The sequence below is a fragment of the Protopterus annectens genome, chromosome 8.part0, assembly GCF_019279795.1.
Source record: "Protopterus annectens isolate FY-2018-M chromosome 8.part0, PAN1.0, whole genome shotgun sequence".
NCBI lineage: Eukaryota > Metazoa > Chordata > Ceratodontiformes > Protopteridae > Protopterus > Protopterus annectens.
The window spans coordinates 1099919871-1099938254 of NC_056741.1; the positions used below are offsets into that span (position 1 = coordinate 1099919871).

Genomic DNA, 18384 nt, shown 5'->3' on the forward strand with positions numbered 1-18384 from the left:
TAGGCCCTGCAGAACTGCAGTGGCAAAGCCAGCTTTGGTTTTTGAGTATAGAGGTAAGTGGTAGTGCTTGGTGAAGGTGTGCACTGAACTCCAAGTTGCAGCCTCCAATATATCCTTGGTTGGTACCCCTCTGAGGAAGGCTGCTGATGTTGCTGTAGCCCTGGTGGAATGGGGCCTAATGTTACCAGGTACAGGTTTCCCATGGTGTGTGTAGCAGAAACGGATACAATGTCCTATCCATTTTGAAATGGTCTTTTTTGAGATAGCCTTTCCTTGTGATCCTGCAGCATAGGATACAAAGAGTTGATCAGATTTTCTGAAAGCCTTAGTTTTATACAAGTAGAAACGTAATTGAAAGTGAATGTCCAAAGAATGTAGGAGCCTTTCCCCTTTATTCTGAGGGTTTGGATAAAAGGTGGGTAAATGAATGGTTTAGTTTAGAGCCACACTGCATACCACCTTTGGCATAAAGGAAGGGTTAGTTCGTAAAGAGACTCTGTCTTGATGAAAAGTGATGAAAGGCTCCACTGCCATTAGGGCCTGTAGCTCTGAGACTCTTCGTGTTGAAGTTATTGCTAGCAGCAGGGCAGTTTTCCATGATAAAAATTGTAAATCGGCTGTAAAAGCTGGTTCGAAGGGTGGTAGTGTAAGTTTTTCCAAAACAAAATTGAGGTCCCAAGTTGGTGTTGGTGCTCTCTGGGGCGGTCTTATGTTCTTAGCCCCTCTGAGGTACTGTCTTAGTAATGGATGTGAAAATATAGGAGGATCCGTGTTGTAATGAGCTGAAATAGCTGAAGCGTGGATCTTAATAGATGAAAAGGAAAGGCCTTTGTGCAACATCTCAGTTAAATATTGCAGAATCTGAGGAATATTTGGGACAAGAGGATTTTGGCCTTTAGCCTGGTTCCAGGCGCAGAATCTTTTCCATTTGTCTGAGTAGGTTTTCCTGGTGCTGGGTCTCCTGGCCTCCAGAATGACATCCATAACAGCTTTAGAGAGAAGTGCTGACTGGTTGTTTAGGTAATCTGCCATGCAGCCAGATGTAAAGTCTTGAGCTGGCTGTGTAGAATCTGATTGTTTTGCTGAGTCAGCAGGTGAGGAATTTGAGGTAAAAACCCATGGTGGGCCTTGAGCCATGTTCCTTAATATTGGATACCAATGTTGGCGTGGCCAGTCTGGAGCAGTGAGTATCATTTGTGACCTCTCTAATCTGGCTTTCAGCAGTACCTTTGCCAGAAGAGGCAGTGGAGGGAAAGGCATACACTGTTAATGTTTTCCAACTGAATGAGAGGACGTCCACTTTCCAAGCTAGTGTGTGGTATTGTCCTTGTGCAAAATTTCCGTAGTTGGTAGTTTTGGGGGGAGGCAAACAGATCTATGTCTGGGCTCCCCCATTTTTGAGTTATCATTGTGAATACTTGTGGATCTAGTTTCCACTCATGAGAATCCATGATATTTCTGCTTAGTTCGTCTGCCAATGTATTCTTCTTTCCTGGCAGGAATTGTGCTTGAAGTTGAACTTGGTAGGTCAGTGCTGTGTTCCACAAGGTCATTGCTTGCCTGCATAGGGGGTAGGAATGTGTGCCCCCTTGTTTGTTTATGCACCACATCACTGTGGTGTTGTCCGTCTTTATTAGAGGTTGTCCTATATGTAAGAGGTCCTTGAAAGCTGTTAGGGCATTTTGTACAGCTAGCATCGCTTTTTGATTGATGTGGAGATGCATTTGATCTGCAGACCATTTGCCCTGAATACACTGTCCTGCCATGTGTGCTCTTCCAGGCATAATCCGATGCATCTGTTGCTATTGTTTACCTGGATGTGGGTAAGGTGAAAGGCTGACTCTTGTTGAGGTGACATGCCTGAGCCCACCATAGAAACTCCTGTTGAAGGCAGGGAATAAGTGGTATTATTGTTTCCAAGCTGTGGCTGTGTTGAGTCCATACGCTTTTCAGGTACCATTGTAATTTCCTCATATGCAGCTTGGCATATGGAATTAGTAGTATGCAAGATGCCATGAATCCCAAGGCCTGCAGAATTTTTCTTGCAGGGAGTTGGGTCTTTGTTGCCATCATTTTGAAGTATTGAGTCAGTTGTCCTTGCTTGTCTGGCGTGAGATAAGCCATCTGGGCCATTGTATTTAAGCTGGCACCTAAGAATATTATGTCTTGTGAGGGCACTAGTTTTGACTTCTTTTCGTTTACTGTGTACCCTGGGCAACTTAGCAGGTTTTTTTTACAAACGCCAGATGTTTTAAAAGAATGTCCTTGCTTTCTGCTTGAATAAGGCAGTCGTTCAGATATGGATATATCTGAAGTCCTCTTTGTCTGCAGTATGCAATTACTGGTACCAGGCATTTTGTGAAGACCCTGGGCGCAGTAGATAAGCCAAAGGTCAGTGCAGAGAATTGGTAATGAGTTGAACCTGCTATAAATCGGAGGAATCTTCTGCAATTTTGTCTGATAGGGACATGCAGGTATGCCTCCTTGAGATCCAACGTTACTAGCCAAGCCTTCTTGCCCAGCATGGGAAGAAGTTGCTGAGTGTGAGCATCTTGAATTTGGGTACTTCCAGGTATGTGTTTAGAATTGAAAGGTCCAGAATAGGTCTCCAGGCTTTGTCCTTCCGGGGAACCAGAAAGAGTCGAGTAAAATCCTTGTCCTTGCCCCTGTGTAGGAGCCTGCTGAATGGCTCTCATGTCCATGAGTGCTGTAATTTGTATTTGAGCCTCTGCCCATTGATTTGGTGACAGGTTTGGCATTCCTTTTATCCTTGGTAAAGTGTGAAAGTGGAACCTGTATCCTTGAGATACAATATTTAGGACCCATTTGTCTTTTGTGAAGATGTGCCAATTGCCCGCAAAAAGTGCAAGTTTTCCTCCCAAGAGAGCTGCCAAAGGGATTTGCTTGGCAGTCTGAGGGGTAAGTCATTGTGATTGTCTTCTGATAGTTTGAGACCTGTCTTCTCCTCCTTTCTGGGTTGTGGCACCCCATTGTCGAGGCTTGTAAGGGCCTTGTGGCTGACCTCTGCCCCTTGGGCGTCTGTATTTGCCCCTCTGTGGTCCGTCAGCAGTTGGAAAGAACCAGTTTTTGGTTGGCCAATTTCTGCTGACATGAGGGGGTTGAACCTGTAAAAAATCCTTGACCGTCTGCATAGATTTTGCCTTATCCTCCATCTTTAAAACCTCTTTTGCTTTCACACCAAATAAAACATCCTGCTGTAAAGGTGCAGCCAATAACTTTGCTTTAACATGATCAGGCAGAGTTTGTTCTTTTAACCAAGCATGCCTATGAATGACAGACCCTGTTACTGCTGCTCTACAAGAAGCTTCTAATGAATCAAATCCACATTGCAAAGTATGTTTTCCCACTTGTTCTGCTGCAGGCAACAAATCTTGCATTTCATTTTTTGTTTTAATTGAGACATCAAATACTGTTGATATTTCAGCATGTGAAACTGGCAATTTAAGGCCCTCATAGCTAGAGTAGCTGAGGTATATACTTTCTTTCCCCATCTGTCTAGTGCTCTGGAATCCCTTTCAGAGGGTACAGGATTTTTAGCAATAGAGGCCTTAACCCCTTTGTGACCCTGGGAAATGGTTTCTGGGTCAGCAACAGGGCTTTTATATAGGAAATTGTGAGAGTCAGGGACTCTGTAGTATCTGTCTGGTTTGGCTGGTGCAGGAGGTAATGAATCTGGGTTAAGGCTAGATTCTGAATAAACATCATCCACAAAGTCTAACACAGGTGGAATAGCAAGGGGTCTGTGCTGGGGTAGTAAAAGGAACTCTCGGAGCCTTTTCCTAGAATCAGAGTAATCCTGGCGTTCCCAGTGGAAATGTTCCCTCATGGTATGTAAAGTTTCCCCAAAAGAGTAGTCTTCTGGGGGCGATGCTGAAGGAATAGACTCTTCAGCATCAGAGTCTTCATAAGGGGGAAAAGAGTATTCCTGTTCCTAATGGAAACCTGGTCAGACGAAGCGTAGTCCTCCTCCTGTCTAGGCCTTTTGTCAGGAGGGGGATGGAAACCCCTGATTAGGGTAATTAAGTCTTCAGCCATCTTAAGCATCTGTTTCTTAGGCATGGGGCCTTGTACTGGAGACCGCTGTACAGGCTTCCTAACTTTTAAAGGTGTTTTCAGCTTTGCATAGGATTTAATAGTAAGTGTAGTCGGTCTGAAGACACCTTCAGCAACTGAAGGCCTTTCAACTACACCGGAATCCCCTTCAGCCATTGAGTCGGAAGGGCCTAAAGATAAAGGCTCTGGAGGCCCAGCAATCTCCACTTGGGAGTCGGATGCAGCCTGGGGTTCTATATCAGTGGTCATCAGGGGCTGCATAGGCACCTCACTGAAAACCGGGTGTCTGGTTTGGGTTTCGGCTGCCTGTCCTTATCTTTGCGCTTTTTATGCATCCCGGTCGTCGGCTGCTCTGACGGCATGGTATAATTAAATTTTCTACCAAAATAATGGGTGAAATCAAACCGACGTTTAATAGTTCGTTTCTTAAACCTAGCACAAAACCGACAACCTGTGACGTTGTGGTCTGGGCCTAGGCAAGGAATACAATAAGAATGAAAATCCTTATGAGGTATTTGCTTCCCACAAGAAATGCAATTATTAACTTTTTCTGACATCAGTCTGAGGCAAGAAAAGGTTCCCCAATGTGGTATTTAACTTTACTGAAGACTTCGGTCTGAAATTCGATTTGAAAATCTCAGGAGTCGGACGACCAGCACTTGCGAACTGCTTCTGCTTCGGGCACCGCGCGGCAAGAAAGACTGAAGAAAATGGCGTCGGCTGCCTCTTTTATACCCCTGTCGCACTGACATCAGGGAAGAAGCGACCACAACCGACGCCGGACCAAGACTTTGGAACTCAGGCCGACTGTGGGACCGCCTGACGGCAGATAACCCAAGTGTGATGACTGTAGCAGTGTAACACGATGAACATCCATTGGTGTCTGAGACAGTGAGAAAGCCAGCTTGACTATCTTGAAAGCTTCTTCCTGCCAACAGTGGGTGTAAATAATTGAACAGCTCAAGTCATTATCTATAAACTTTTTTTTTTCACAAAAAGGTAAAGATTTTCCACTAAAATTACTTTTAAAATGCTATCCTCCCACACAAGTAGCTTAACAAAAAATCAACTTTTTCACCAACATTTTTAGCGACAACCACTAAATACACATTTATTAGCCTAAATAATATTTTTTTAGTTAACAAAAGAAAATGTTTTCCTCAGGAAAAAAAGATGAAATGGTAGGTAGCACCTAGAACGGTACTTATTTGTTCAACCTTGGTGAAGCACTAGCCCACCTTTAATTACTTAAAGCCCGCAGGGGCAGCACACTTTAATGGCAACAGTGTTCTGAAGTTTGACACCCTAACCACTTGTTTGAGTCAGTGGTTAGGTCACATGGAAGGTGCCCTAAAGCTTTGGATGCTGCTGGCTGGTTTTCATATCCTTAACAGGATATAATCCATATCACTTAGGCTGCATTTAATAGGCATCTAATGATGACCATCAGACAATAAAGAATCAAAAAGGAATATATAAATTATACACTGGGAACAATAAGTAGGGGAACTCAAATACCATGAGAGGAAGCAGTGGAAGTCAGTTTAAGATAAAATGATGCACTGTCACACATGGACCTTTGAGATGAACTAAATCAAACAGATCAAACAAAATTAGTTCAATTCCAAGCTGAGTGCAAGACACCACAAAGCTTGACCAAATGCCTAGAGAGAGAAGCAATCAAGATTTACCAGAGTAAATGGAAACCGCAATCAGTGAAGTTGAAACTGGACTGGGAACATAAATTGAATATAACGCAAGACTGGTGAGTGCAAAAAGAAATATGCTTAGCACTTGGGCATTCTTCTATAAAGTTTGGAATACTTGCATGGTAATAACTGTGTAAATATTTCTACACTCGAGCCAGGGTCCAGACAATAGACGATACCTGTTGAAGGTGTATGAATGATGAACACAGAGAACAAAATTGTGATTTTTTTGGCATGTTCTGAACCAAAGAAATTCAAGTATGATTTACATACAAAAATATAAACAACTATAAAAACAAGCTGTTATAAATGTTTATACTTAGCTATGACTGGAATCGTAACAAAACGAACACACAGAAGGCCCAAATGAACTTTATAATACTGGCAGATAAGAAAGCAATACGAAAAAGATGGAAATCTAGGACTGCCCTACAACTGCTGAACATCAAGTTATCATTAGATGAAATCTTAAATTTACACAACAGAAAAACAGAGATGTAACCAACCACAGACAGAATGTAGAAAGATGAAGGAGAGTTTGCAACAGAAATATACAGATAAGTAGCTTCCCTGGCTATAGTACAAATACAATCAGCCGTAAGAAATTCAAATAACCTAGCTAAATAAAACCAGTAATACAAAACTAGCAAAGTAATACAGACAGAATTTTTAAGGACAGGGATGTCATGAAATCTGTTTCAACCACTGAACACTATAGAAACAATTCATCAGCTTTAGAAAGTAATATATCCCAAATTAAAGTAATTAAAATTGTATTGAAATAATATCTGCAAAGTTGCATGATTACAAGAAATTGTTTATTTTGTTAAAAAGAAAATGCTTTTGTTTTTGAAAAATAAATGAAGTGAATGAAAATATATGTTCAACCTAGGTTAGGTTTGCAATTACTTTTATTAAAGGACAGGGCATCCACTTTCCAAGCCATGCAGTGATGCTCCCTGGTGCAGAATTTGCTGAGCAGATGGTTGGTGTGGCAGGCAAAGAGGTCGACCTAAGGGGTTCCCCATTTCTGAGTTAGGAGGGTGAAGGTACTTCTGTTGAGTTGCCACTCGTGTGGATCCAAAATGTTTCTGCTTAATTGGTCTGCCAGAGAGTTGGTAGGTATTGTGCAAACAGGTGTATTTGCATGGAAAAGGCTGTGAGCCAAAGGGTCATGGCCAGCTTGCATAGAGGGTAGGAGTGAGTCCCTCCCTGCTTGGTGATGTACCACATCACAGTGGTGTTGTCTGTTTTGATCAGGAGAACCCCATGGTGGGAGAAGGGTTTTGAAGGCTATCAAGCCGTGATGCACAGCCATCATCTTTTTTGACTGATGTGCAGAGAGATTTGTTGTGGGCTCCACTGCCCTTGTATGTACCTGCCGTCCAGGTGTGCACCCCAAGCATAGTCTAATGCGTCTGTGGTGAGGCTCTGGGTGGCAGGGGGTGGGGAGAAGGGCAGTCTCTTGTTGAAGGAGCATGCTGTTGCCCACCAACGAAATTCCTTTTTGAGGCAAGGAACTACAGGTAGAAGAGTTTCCAGGTCTTGAGTGTTGACAACAAAGGCTTTTTAGGCACCACTGAAGTTTCCTCACATGCAGTCTGGCATTTGGAATTAGTAGTATGCAAGATGCCATGAACCCCAGAGCTTGCAAGATCTTCCTTGCAGATAGCAGGGATCTGGTGGCTAGTTGAAAGAAGTAGTCTGTCAAGAAAATCTGTTTTTCTGGTGTAAGGTATGCCCATCTGGGATGCTGTGTCCAGACTTGCTCCCAGGAAGATTATCCTTTGGGTGAGCACCAGTTTGGATTTCATTTTGTTGATTGTGTACCCTAGGGAGGTTAGCAGGGTCTTTACAAAGGCCAGGTGCTGAGTAGCTTTTCTTGGCTGTATGCCTGAATATGGCAGTCGTCTATGTATGGGTAAATTTGAATATTTCTTTGTCTGCAAAAGGCAATGGCCGGAGCCAGACATTTTGTGAAAACTCTGGGAGCACTAGATAAGCCAAATGGAAGTGCAGAGAACTGAAAGTGTTGAGATCCTGCCCTGAAGCAGAGATATTTCCTGCATGATTCCCTTATAGGAATGTAGGGTGGCTAGGCAAGCACCCTTGGAGAGCATGGGTAAGCAGCTGCTGGAGGGTGAGCATTTTGAATTTTGGGATCACCAGGAAGGTGTTAGAATTAATAGATCGAGGATGGGGCGCCAGGTGCCCTCTTTTCTGTGCACCAGAAAAAGCCTGAAGAAGAAGCCTTGACCAATCTGTTCTGCAGGAACGTGCTCTACTGCCCTCATAGAGAGCAGGAAAAGGATTTGCTTTTGAGCCTCTGCCCACTGATTTGGTGGTAGATCTGGGAACCTTTTTGGGGGTGGAAGGGTGTGGAAGGAAAATATGTAAACCTGAGACACAATGTTCGGAATCCATTGGTTCTTGGTAATGGTGGCCCAGGTGCTTGAGTGAAAGGAGAGTTTTCCTCCTAGGGGTAAGTGAAGGTGGGCAGAAGGGGTGAGTCATTGTGAGTTCTTACCATAAGGGGGCGGCTTAGAACTCCCTGGTTTTGAAGTGGAGGCAGTCCACTGCTTAGATCTTTGCATTCCCTGGGGCTGCTGTCTGGGGGGGGGGGTCTGTTTCCACAGGGCCTAGGCTGGGCAGATTTACTCGGAGCAGGAAAGGACCAGTGCTTAGAGGGACAATACCTGCTGAACCTAGGGGGTTGATCCTGTAAGAAATCCTTAACTGTTTGCATAGATTTTGTTTTTTCTTCCATCTTTTTTAAGACCTCTTCTGCCTTACTGCCAAATAAGTTATCTTTGTGCAAGGGGCATCCATTTTGGGATCTTAGAGAAAGTATTAGTTAACCCGGGGGGGGGGGGGACGACGACTACAGAAATTTAATGGAAGAAAAAGAAGTCAAATGGCAGATCAAGCTGCAGGCAGGGGAGGGTATTGGTTTAAATTAAGTTATTTCTGTAAAACCCCTGTTAATTAAGAGAGGTAGGGACAAAAGACTATGTTAAAAATTTCCATGAAGTTAGGAAAGTTTATTTCAAGTGTATTAAATATGGTATAAGTGTTTTTTAAGTTGTATTTTTAAACAAAGGGAATGTGTCTTTAAATACATTTGTGTGGCTGATCATCACATTGAGCTATAAATGTTGGATTTAATAGAAGGCATGTATTCTGATGAAGTCCCCCCCATCCTGAGGGGATGAAAGCGCTCAATTAATACTTTTTAAACATTTTTATGTTCCAATAAAACGTCTGATACCTTTGGAAGGTTGTGGAGAGTTTTGGCTGCAACACAGTGATTTTGTTATTTTATTTTAGTTTTGGTTGTTGCTGGGGTTGTCGTTTAAACAGTTTTGGTGTTTAGTTACTTGACTTGCAGAATGCATCAAGTCTTGTAAATCTTTAGATTTTGCCCAAGCAGGAAAGGAAGACATATGTTGTTTAAGGAGTTCCAAGCTATTTTGCTAAAATTTCAGCATATGGAACTGGCAGTTTAGTGCCCTGATAGCAAGAGTAGCTGAGATGTACACTTTTTACCCCATCTGTCCAAAGCTTGGGAATCCCTCTCTGAGGGGGTGGGATTCTTAGCAGAGGTTGCTTTAATCCCTTTTGGCCCTTGGGAAATGATCTCAGGGTCAGCTGTTGGATTTTTAAAAAGATATTTGTGAGAGTCATGGACTCTACAGTACCTGTCTGGTTTTCTGGGAGCACGAGGTAGGGCATCAGGAGTCAAGCTGGATTCAAGGAAAACATCCTCCACAACATTCAGGACTGGGGGGTGTGGGGGGGGGGCAAGGGTCTGTGTTGTGGAAGATCTAGGAATTCCAAGTCTCTTTTAGACTGAGGGTAGTTCTGACTCTCCCATTGGAAATCCTCCCTTAAAGTATGCAGGGTTTCCCCAAAGGAAAAACCTCCGGGGGAGAGGCTGAAGGAATGGAGTCCTCTGAATTAGAATCCTCATAAGTGGAGAGGGATTACATGTCTTCATAGTCAGATGCATCAGATTCATCTGACTCTTGTTCAGACAAAACTACAGAGGACAGATCATTTTTCCTTTTTGAGGGGGTAAGCTTGGCTTCCCCTGATCAGCAAGATAAGGTCTTCCACCATTTTAAACATTTGAGATTGAGGCAAGGTAGCAGGCGCCTGAGAGTGGGTTGTCGGTTTCTTGGGTGTGGTTCGAACCCTGGGCCTAAGGAACTCGTTCATTTTTGAAAGAACAGTAATCGTGAAAGAAGACTTCGGTTTGTGTCAAGATTCGGTAGTGCGAAGGAATTCCTCTGTACCCAGTGCCTGCTCAGCGGCTCTGGACCCATCCAAGGTACAGTCGACAGCAGGATCCTCGTCGAAGAAGAGTTTTGCGGCATACCGGACTCCAAAAAGATCTCGGTAGCGGCCTGCAAATCAACTGAAGTGGACATCAGAGGCTGCGAAAGTGCCTCACTGAGTACCGAAGGACTGATGACTAGCTTAACAGAAGCGTCATCGGAAGGTTTGGACAGGTGTGGTCTGTCTCTGTCTTTATCTTTATGTTTTTTTGGTAGATCTGCTGTCAGATGGCTTACCAATGCCATATCGGAATTCAAGGACTGTAAACCAAAATAACTGGCTATAAGGGCCCAAAAAACGGATAGTTCTGGTGTTGATCAAAGCACAGAAGCGACAACAGGGGACGTTGTGGTCTAGGCTTAAACAAGTGACAGTAAGAATGGAAGTCTCAGTGTGGTATTTGCTTTCCACAGGTGAGACAATTATTAACTTTTTCTGACATTGGTTAGTGCAAGAAAAAAGGATCCCCAATGGGGTACTTGGCGTCAGAAGACTTCAACTTCAATTCGGAGACGAAAACTCAGGTAGCAGCCTACCAGCACTCGTGTGAACTGCTTCGTGCTCCACGGCAAGAAAGATTGATGTAATGGCATCGGCTGCCTTACGTTATACCACTGACGATCTGGCATCAGTCCTCAAGTGACAGCAACCGACACAGAAATACTAAGTCTCTGGTACTCAGGCCGGCCGAGGGCTACCCTGGCAAAGATAACTCAAATGTGATGACTGCAACAGTGAAACACGAAGACCATCTGCCCAAACTTTAAAGAGCTTTTAGCAAGGTATGCATCCTCCCATACTGATATTAAATTGGTGTCTTATCAGTGGATATACTGAGTGAAAGATTAGGTCTGGTATACAAACAAATAATTATACATTAATGTAAATATATCACCATGCAAGGTTATCTAACCATGCTTGACTATACTAATGTGATGCACTTACAAATGTGAAACCTTACTTGTGAGGATAAAAGTGAAAACGGGACAGAATAATTGACAGTGGAGTGGGTTAGACAATTAGCGTTACATAAAAGAAAACAAATCTGGAGGACAAGGGATAATCTAGTGATGTAGGAAATAAATTAATATTACTGATGCTATATGGAATGCACTACAAAAAGGAGAAACAGAGAGATACAGACAAACAGAAAATTATCCCCGAGTGTGCCAGTTGTGTTTAGAGCACTTTATTGATCTTTTGATCTTAAAATAGCACTAGTAAAGAAAACTGATATATGCTTGATGAAAGCTGATGAAGGCACAGGTCTCTTTCTATCCCAGTGTGCTAACAGGAGGTGAAGTTGATGTACACATTTGAACAGAGTTATGAATAAGCTCTAAAAGGACATCTGCATAAAGTATGCAGAATAAATAAAGAATGAATGACAGGTTTGCACAGATGAAGTTATAGAACAGAAGAGCAGTAAAAGGAACATAATTATCTCTTAGGAAAATTATTGTGACTGCATTCTTTTAAAGTACAAGTTGAATAAAGAGAAGAAACAGTAGTGGATAGCTTAATCACAATATATCAGGTACAGGTGCAAATAAAGGAAAGACTACTTGGAGAAGACGACAGACAGGTTTACATAGCCTGCACTTATCCTAGGGTAATAGGTAATATTACTGGTCTACAGACTGAGGTCATTTTGGAGAAAATGACTGAAGTAATGGCAGAATGATAAGTAAGAAGTAAAATAGCAAACAGTTTTACATTAGAAGGTAAGTATAACAATGATGACCTGGGGGTTCAGTAATTTTTTGCTTCTTTATGCCCCTGCTGCCTTCAGAAAATCAGACCCTACTTAGCTAGCTGGCACATTTGTTCCCCATAACTGGAAGCAAGGGTCAGAAAAGAGGGTCCATCTTGTAGGCAGCCATCAGGGATGGTTAACGATTCTTCATTTTCCCTATCCCCTTTACACCCACCCAGCCACAGCCCATTTTCCCTATCCCCTTTACACCCACCCAGCCACAGCCCATGGGTGTCATGCGCAATGGGCATCAGTGCTGCTCTGCCCCCTAATGTCTAAAAAGGGTTAGTGTCAATAGCACTGCCCCACTCTCCCACAAGAGGCACTGCATGCCTCTTTCTGTGGTCCCTACCAGTGAATTCATGCAGCTGCGTTTCTGAACATATGCACCCACATTACAGACTGGCATGTCAATCCTCTCTGTTTGTGCATCAAGACCCTGCTGCTACTCAAACTCAGGTCTCTTGGGCCGAAGTTAGGGCTTTACCCCTCCACTTCACAGGAGCAGGCAACTTTCATTTTACTTAAAGTGGAATAAAAACGTGGGAAAAAGGTATGAAAATCATCACTAATAGAGGAAAGTAAAGGAGGACAGGATAATTACATGTGCTCCAACAATCGTTAACTGCTAATGAGCTGCCTCCTTGTGAGAGAAGATCTGTGACCATCAGGCATGAGTGTCGCAGAAGGCAGCTGTGTGGCACTGAATTGAAAGAGATGGCAAAAGTCAACACGACAACCTGATCCCATGTAGAAAATAAGAAGGGGGTTGATGATGATGATAAATTACCTGCTTCCTGTAGTCAATGATACAGGATTTGATTCCTTTCACCTCTATTTGCATACTGAGTTGCAAGTCATTTAGCCAGAAGGTCCTCCCCTGAAAAGGGACAACTGTGTCCAGGGGACTCACCAGGTTAACAAATAAATTAAATAAATATACTGGGACTTAAAGACTCCACTGGTAATATGGGGAATGCGGCTGTAAAACTGGATTGTCAAAGATGAAAATCTGGAAGAAGAGTATATGTTTTGAGATAAATTTTACCGTAAATATGTGTAAAGGTTGTGTGATATCCAGCCTTTTGTTTTGCCCTCAAGGAATTCCTGAATAATAAAGTGATATGAATAAAGGTACAAAACAGGCTGGAATGCTGTAGAGAAAATGGTGCTTTGTCTGTCCTGGGACTGGTACTGCACTGCTGAAATACAAAGGAAGCTCTTGAAGACTTTTATGCTAAATCAGATGTTAATGGAAGAATATTGTAAAAAATACATATGTTCAGCTGATTTTTGTTTCTGTAACAGCCATAAAACTGTTATTTAAAAAAAATCATATAATTTACCTTTCCTGGGTCTTCCAACTTTGCGGACAAGGGGAACTGCAAAGCAAGATAAAGAACAGTAAGTAAAAATGTACTAGAACAGTAACACAACAAATAAAGTTCCTCTCTAGGTCAAATGCTAGGAACCATAAGTGGATGGCATTAGGGTCATGAGGGGTGTGCATTTTACCCAACAAGGCCTATCTACAGCAAGGTACAGTGCATATGTGCATGTGTGCAACATGATAGGGTCTATCACCGTATAATCAAGCAGGGTCATTTTACCATACCTTTCCAAATGAAATGGAGTCCAACTTAAGATCACATTCACTAACAGTGACAGCAGCCCGTATGAAAAGGGAATTTTTCATTAATACCGTTTGTGAAGAGGGGTACTACTGACCTCACAAAACCTACCCCTTTTGTGCAGGAGTTGCCAATCAGCTTCCCGTACAAACAATACTAATGGAAAACCATGTCTGAAAATATGGTTTAGCATTCCCTGACATAAGCACTTCATTCTAAATGTCAAGTAAGTAACTGACCATTCTAATCTAAAAATAATTTATATGTGGGGAAGGTGCTGTAAAATGACATCACTCTACTCTTGTAAAGCTGTGCCTAGAAGTAACCATTAGTGCAGTACATTAACTTCAGCATCATACACTAACATGTTAATAATTAGTCTAAAGCCTTTCTCCAAGTTTGTTTACCAAGAGCAATTCGATATGTTGCCTTAGTTGTGCTCATGGGAGGAAGTAGCTCAACTCATGGGAAGTAATCTCCCTACCTGTAAACAAAGGTCATTCGGATAAGCCTGCTTAGCCTGGCTTTTGGGGTACCTGTCCTTCTGAATGCATCTAGGTCAGGATACACAACAGAACCTATCATGCTTTTTCTGAAAACATTCAAATGAGCAAATAAAGAAGTTATGTTCTTACCATAACATTCCATCTGTGTTGTAGATCTTCATTCCTTACTGATGGGTTTCGGTTCCATCCTAGGAACCGACTCAGCCAATACACAAGCTCGCACCAGCCAAAAAACTCTTGAGCCAAGTCCTACCCATAGTGCCCCTCTCCTTCTTTCTTCAGATCGAGTTTGCTCGCAAGGAATAGAGACAATGGAGGCCCTATCTGAGCAAATGCCCTTATCAGGTAGTCAGGACCAAAAACGATCCCCCAGGAGTCTTCGGGCAGAGAGTAGGAGGGCGAGACTTAAGGAATGAATGAAGATCTACAACACAGATGGAACATTATGGTAAGAAAATAACTTCTTTATCTGATGTTGTAAATCTTCATTCATTCCTTACTGATGGGACAGAGTCCCCAGCTATTTTATGTCCAGGGAGGCCCTATGGAAGGATATTACAGAGTACCATTGAGCTGAAGGATGTTCTTCCCCTGGAGGCCATATCCAATTTGTAATGCATGATAAAGGTATGGGGGGGTGGCTGCTGCACAGATGTCATCCAAAGAAGCTCTGGAATGAAATACCACCGAAGTGGACACTGACCTGGTTGAGTGAGCCTTGACTCTAGTAGGTAAAGTTAATTTGTTCAGTTGATAGACAAAGGTAATGCAATCTCTTAGCCATTTTGACAAGGTGACTTTGGAAACACCTTTGCCCAATTTGGGGCCTGAAAAGGATATGAACAGCTTATCCGACTTTCTGAAAGATTTAGTTCTGTCCAAGTAAAAATGTAGTTGTCTATGTACATCCAACAGGTGTAAATGGTATTCACCTTTGTTAGAAAATTTTGGGAAAAAGACTGGTAAATCAAGGGCAAGAAGGGTTAGTTTGAAGTAATACTCTCTCATTATGGAAAATTAAATACGGGTGATTAACACACAAAGCTTTTAACTCTGATATTCTCTGAGGTGATGGCTACCAGGAATAAAGTTTTCCACGATAAAAACTTTGTCACATGTGGCAGAAGAGTCAAAGGGTGAACAAGTCATTGTTTGTAAGACCAGAGTCAAATTCCAGGGTTCAGTAGGATTTTTAACAGGTGGTCTCAGGAGCAGAACTCCTTTCATGAAGGTTTTGCAAAGGCGGTGGGATATTATTGAAGAAACATTAAAGCCATCATGAAAACTGGCAATAGCTGCTAAGTGAACTGCAATAGTAGAGGCTGAAGCTCCTGATTGGAGTAGAGTCAACAGGTATTCTAAGACCTTATGGACTGGGATTGAGAAAGGGTCTCGTCCTTGTTCTTTAGCCCAGATTACAAACTTGACACATTGGCTGTGACAGAGTTTACTGGTGGAGGGTTTATGAGAGGCCAGAAGTATCTTTTGCACTGGGGAAGATAGCTTCATCTGCCTGGCAATCAGCAGAAGTGGAGATACCAAGCGGTCAGCTTGAGACTGTAAAGACTGGGATGGACCAGCCCCTGAGGGTGAGATAAGAGTCCTGCGGTTGGATCCAGGTCCACGGACGGTGAACCAAATAAGGCCATAGAAGGGGGAAACAAACGTGACAGGGCCAATAGGGTGCAATAAGGATTACCTTGCTTCTCAGCTGTTGCGCTTTCTTCAAGAACTGTGGAAGGAGGGGAATGGGGGGAAAGGCATACAGTAGACCCGGGGGCCAATTATGTATCAGAGCATCTCTCGGTGACTCCCCCGGGGGGGATCAGGGTGAAGAAGCTGCTGGATTTGTGGATCAAGGGGAAACCAAAGGGGTCGCAGCAAGGCTGGCCCTAACGACGAAAAATTTGTGCCGCTACTACGGGGTTGAGAGACCACTTGTGAGGCATCAAAATGTTTCTGCTCAGTTTGTCTGCAATCAGACTGGAGTTCCCTGGAATGTGCATTGCTAAGAGAAGATGTCCGGAAGCAATCGCCCATTGCCACATTCTCAGGGCTTCCTGGCATAATGGGTAGGGATCTGGTTCCTCCTTGCTTGTTAATGTACCAGACTACTGACATATTATCTGACTGGATAGCAACTGTCCCTGACAGAAGGGTAGTTTGGAATGCTTGCAACACTAGGAAGACCGCCCTCAGTTCTAGGACACTGATATGCAGCCTGGCCTCTAAGGGGGACGAAGTGCCTTGGACGGTCTTTCCCCTGAAAATGCCCCCCACCCCATTAGGGAAGTGTCCGTGGTCACTGTGGCTTTGGGCTGGAGGGGAGGGGGATGACACCATAACTCCTGCTTTGGCTTCATCCACCAATTCAGATCTTGTTTGCATCGGGTTGTTATGCAGACTGGGTAAGACATTGGGTGTGTTAAAAGAGACCATTGAGATGCTAGGAGCCTCATATGGAATCTTGCTAGTGGAACCAGCATGACTGTAGCTGCCACAGAGCCCAGGAGTTGTAGGACCAGTCGAGCTGGGACAAGAGTTTGAGAGAGTATTATTTGAAGCTGAGATCTCAATCTTAGTAGCCTGTGATGAGGTAAAGTGACTCGGCAGGGTATTGTGTCAAACGTTGCCCCAATGAACTCTAAGCTTTGAGTCGGTACCAGCTTTGACTTTTCTGTGTTTGAGATCCCTAGCTTTTCTGCCAGATATTGAGTGTACAATAAGGCTTGAAGCAGTAGACTCCTGGTTGGAGCGGTAAGGAGCCAATCGTCTAGATATGAAAACACACAGAATTCTTGTAGTCTCAGGTGAGCTACTACTACTGCCATGCATTTGGTGAACACCCTGGAGGCTGTGGAGAGACCAAAAGGCAGTACTCGAAAATGGTAATGACTGGCTCCCAGCCGGAAGCGGAGGTATCTTCTGGATCATTTGCCTATTTTTATGTGGTAGTGCGCATCCTGAAAATCTATAGATCACATCCGGTCGTCATTCTCCAGAAATGGAAGAATGGACTGAACAGTGACCATCTGGAATTTTGCTTGTCTGACTAACTTGTTCAGTATACTGAGATCCAAAATTGGTCTCCAGTCCACTGTCTTTTTTGGCACTTAAAAAAAAAAAAAAGAGTAAAATCCGGATCCTATTTAGTTTGGTGGGACTGGCTGGATGACTCTTTCTTAGCAGTTTTAGGGCGTCTAGTGCTGCTGCAACCCTCTGACTAGGTGGAATGTCAGGGAATCACCTTACAGGCCTAAGGTAAAGACTGAACGGGATATGGTAACCTCTGGTTATTATCCTCTGCACCCAGGAGTCTAATGTTATCGATTGCCAGGCTAAGTGGTGCAGAGAAAAATGCCCCCCCCCAGACTGCTTCCAGAGGTAAGCAATCGGGTCACTCTTCAGGAGCGCTGACAGGGTTTACCAGAGAAGGAATCTCTGGAGCCCGGGTTTCGCAGCCCCCCTTTGACACAGGAGGGACGTCTTCCCAATGAGTTCCCCCCTCTGTCCCGAGGAGATTGCTAGCCACTTGTGTCGTGGAAATGCCCTTGGGATTTTTTGAACCACATCTTTCCGCCTCTCTGATTCCTGGTGTAGGGCAGAAAAGCGTATGCCCATGGCAGACAGGGTCTTTCCATCCTTCTCACATCTGGCTAACGTGTCTAACTTTTGGGCCAAACAAGGAAGACTCATCAACAGGAGTGTTGACGAAGGAAGACTTGAAGGGTTCCGCAAATTCACAGAAGCGCATCTACGCATGACATCTCCTGACAACACCTGAACCGGCTGCTCTGGCTGCCTCCATTGGTTGTATGGGCGATCAACTGCACGGAGGAGTTAGAAATGGACTCTAGGGTGGCAAACCTCTTCAGGAAATACCCCTGTGAAAGTACCTGAAAAGTCTGTAATCGGGTCCTTTAGGAGATCTGTAAAATGTGCCACGTAGTTCTGTGACCGTAAAGTGAAGGTCACTGAAGTGCAAGTCCGCTTCCCTAGTCTATCATCCAGGACTCCCTGTTTGGAGCATGGACAGACAAGCTTTCTTGCGCAAATTCTTTCTTAGTGGCCGCCGCCACAACCATGGAATCTACTACCAAACCTCTGGGCCAGTGAGGGTGGTCTTGTGGTGGAGAGAAGCATTTATCAGGCCTTCAGGGAAATGGCTCAACAGTGTCAGGGGCCTTCCAGGCACACTGCACGATGAGCTTAATCAGCTCATTTGCAGATGGGGTCACCCATAAATAGAGGGTCGAACACAGAAGGCTTGCAAGAATACAGATTCCACAATGGAAGGGTTGGTGGGCTTCCGGTCAGCCCTCTGTTTCAGGATCTCCAGTATGTCTCCGAATGAGACATCTTCAGGGGGT

General features: G+C 43.7%; 1 protein-coding gene across 43 annotated transcripts in view; it reads right to left on the reverse strand.

The window, feature by feature from the left end:
• LOC122809254 (titin-like) overlaps window positions 1–18384 on the reverse strand; it is a 3339665-nt gene that overhangs the window by 2034228 nt on the left and 1287053 nt on the right. For all 43 annotated transcript variants that reach the window (XM_044080625.1, XM_044080596.1, XM_044080621.1 and 40 more), the window contains one exon: window positions 13224–13259. In XM_044080625.1, coding sequence (XP_043936560.1) covers window positions 13224–13259 — 36 coding nt within the window. The remainder of the gene's footprint in view (window positions 1–13223; window positions 13260–18384) is intronic.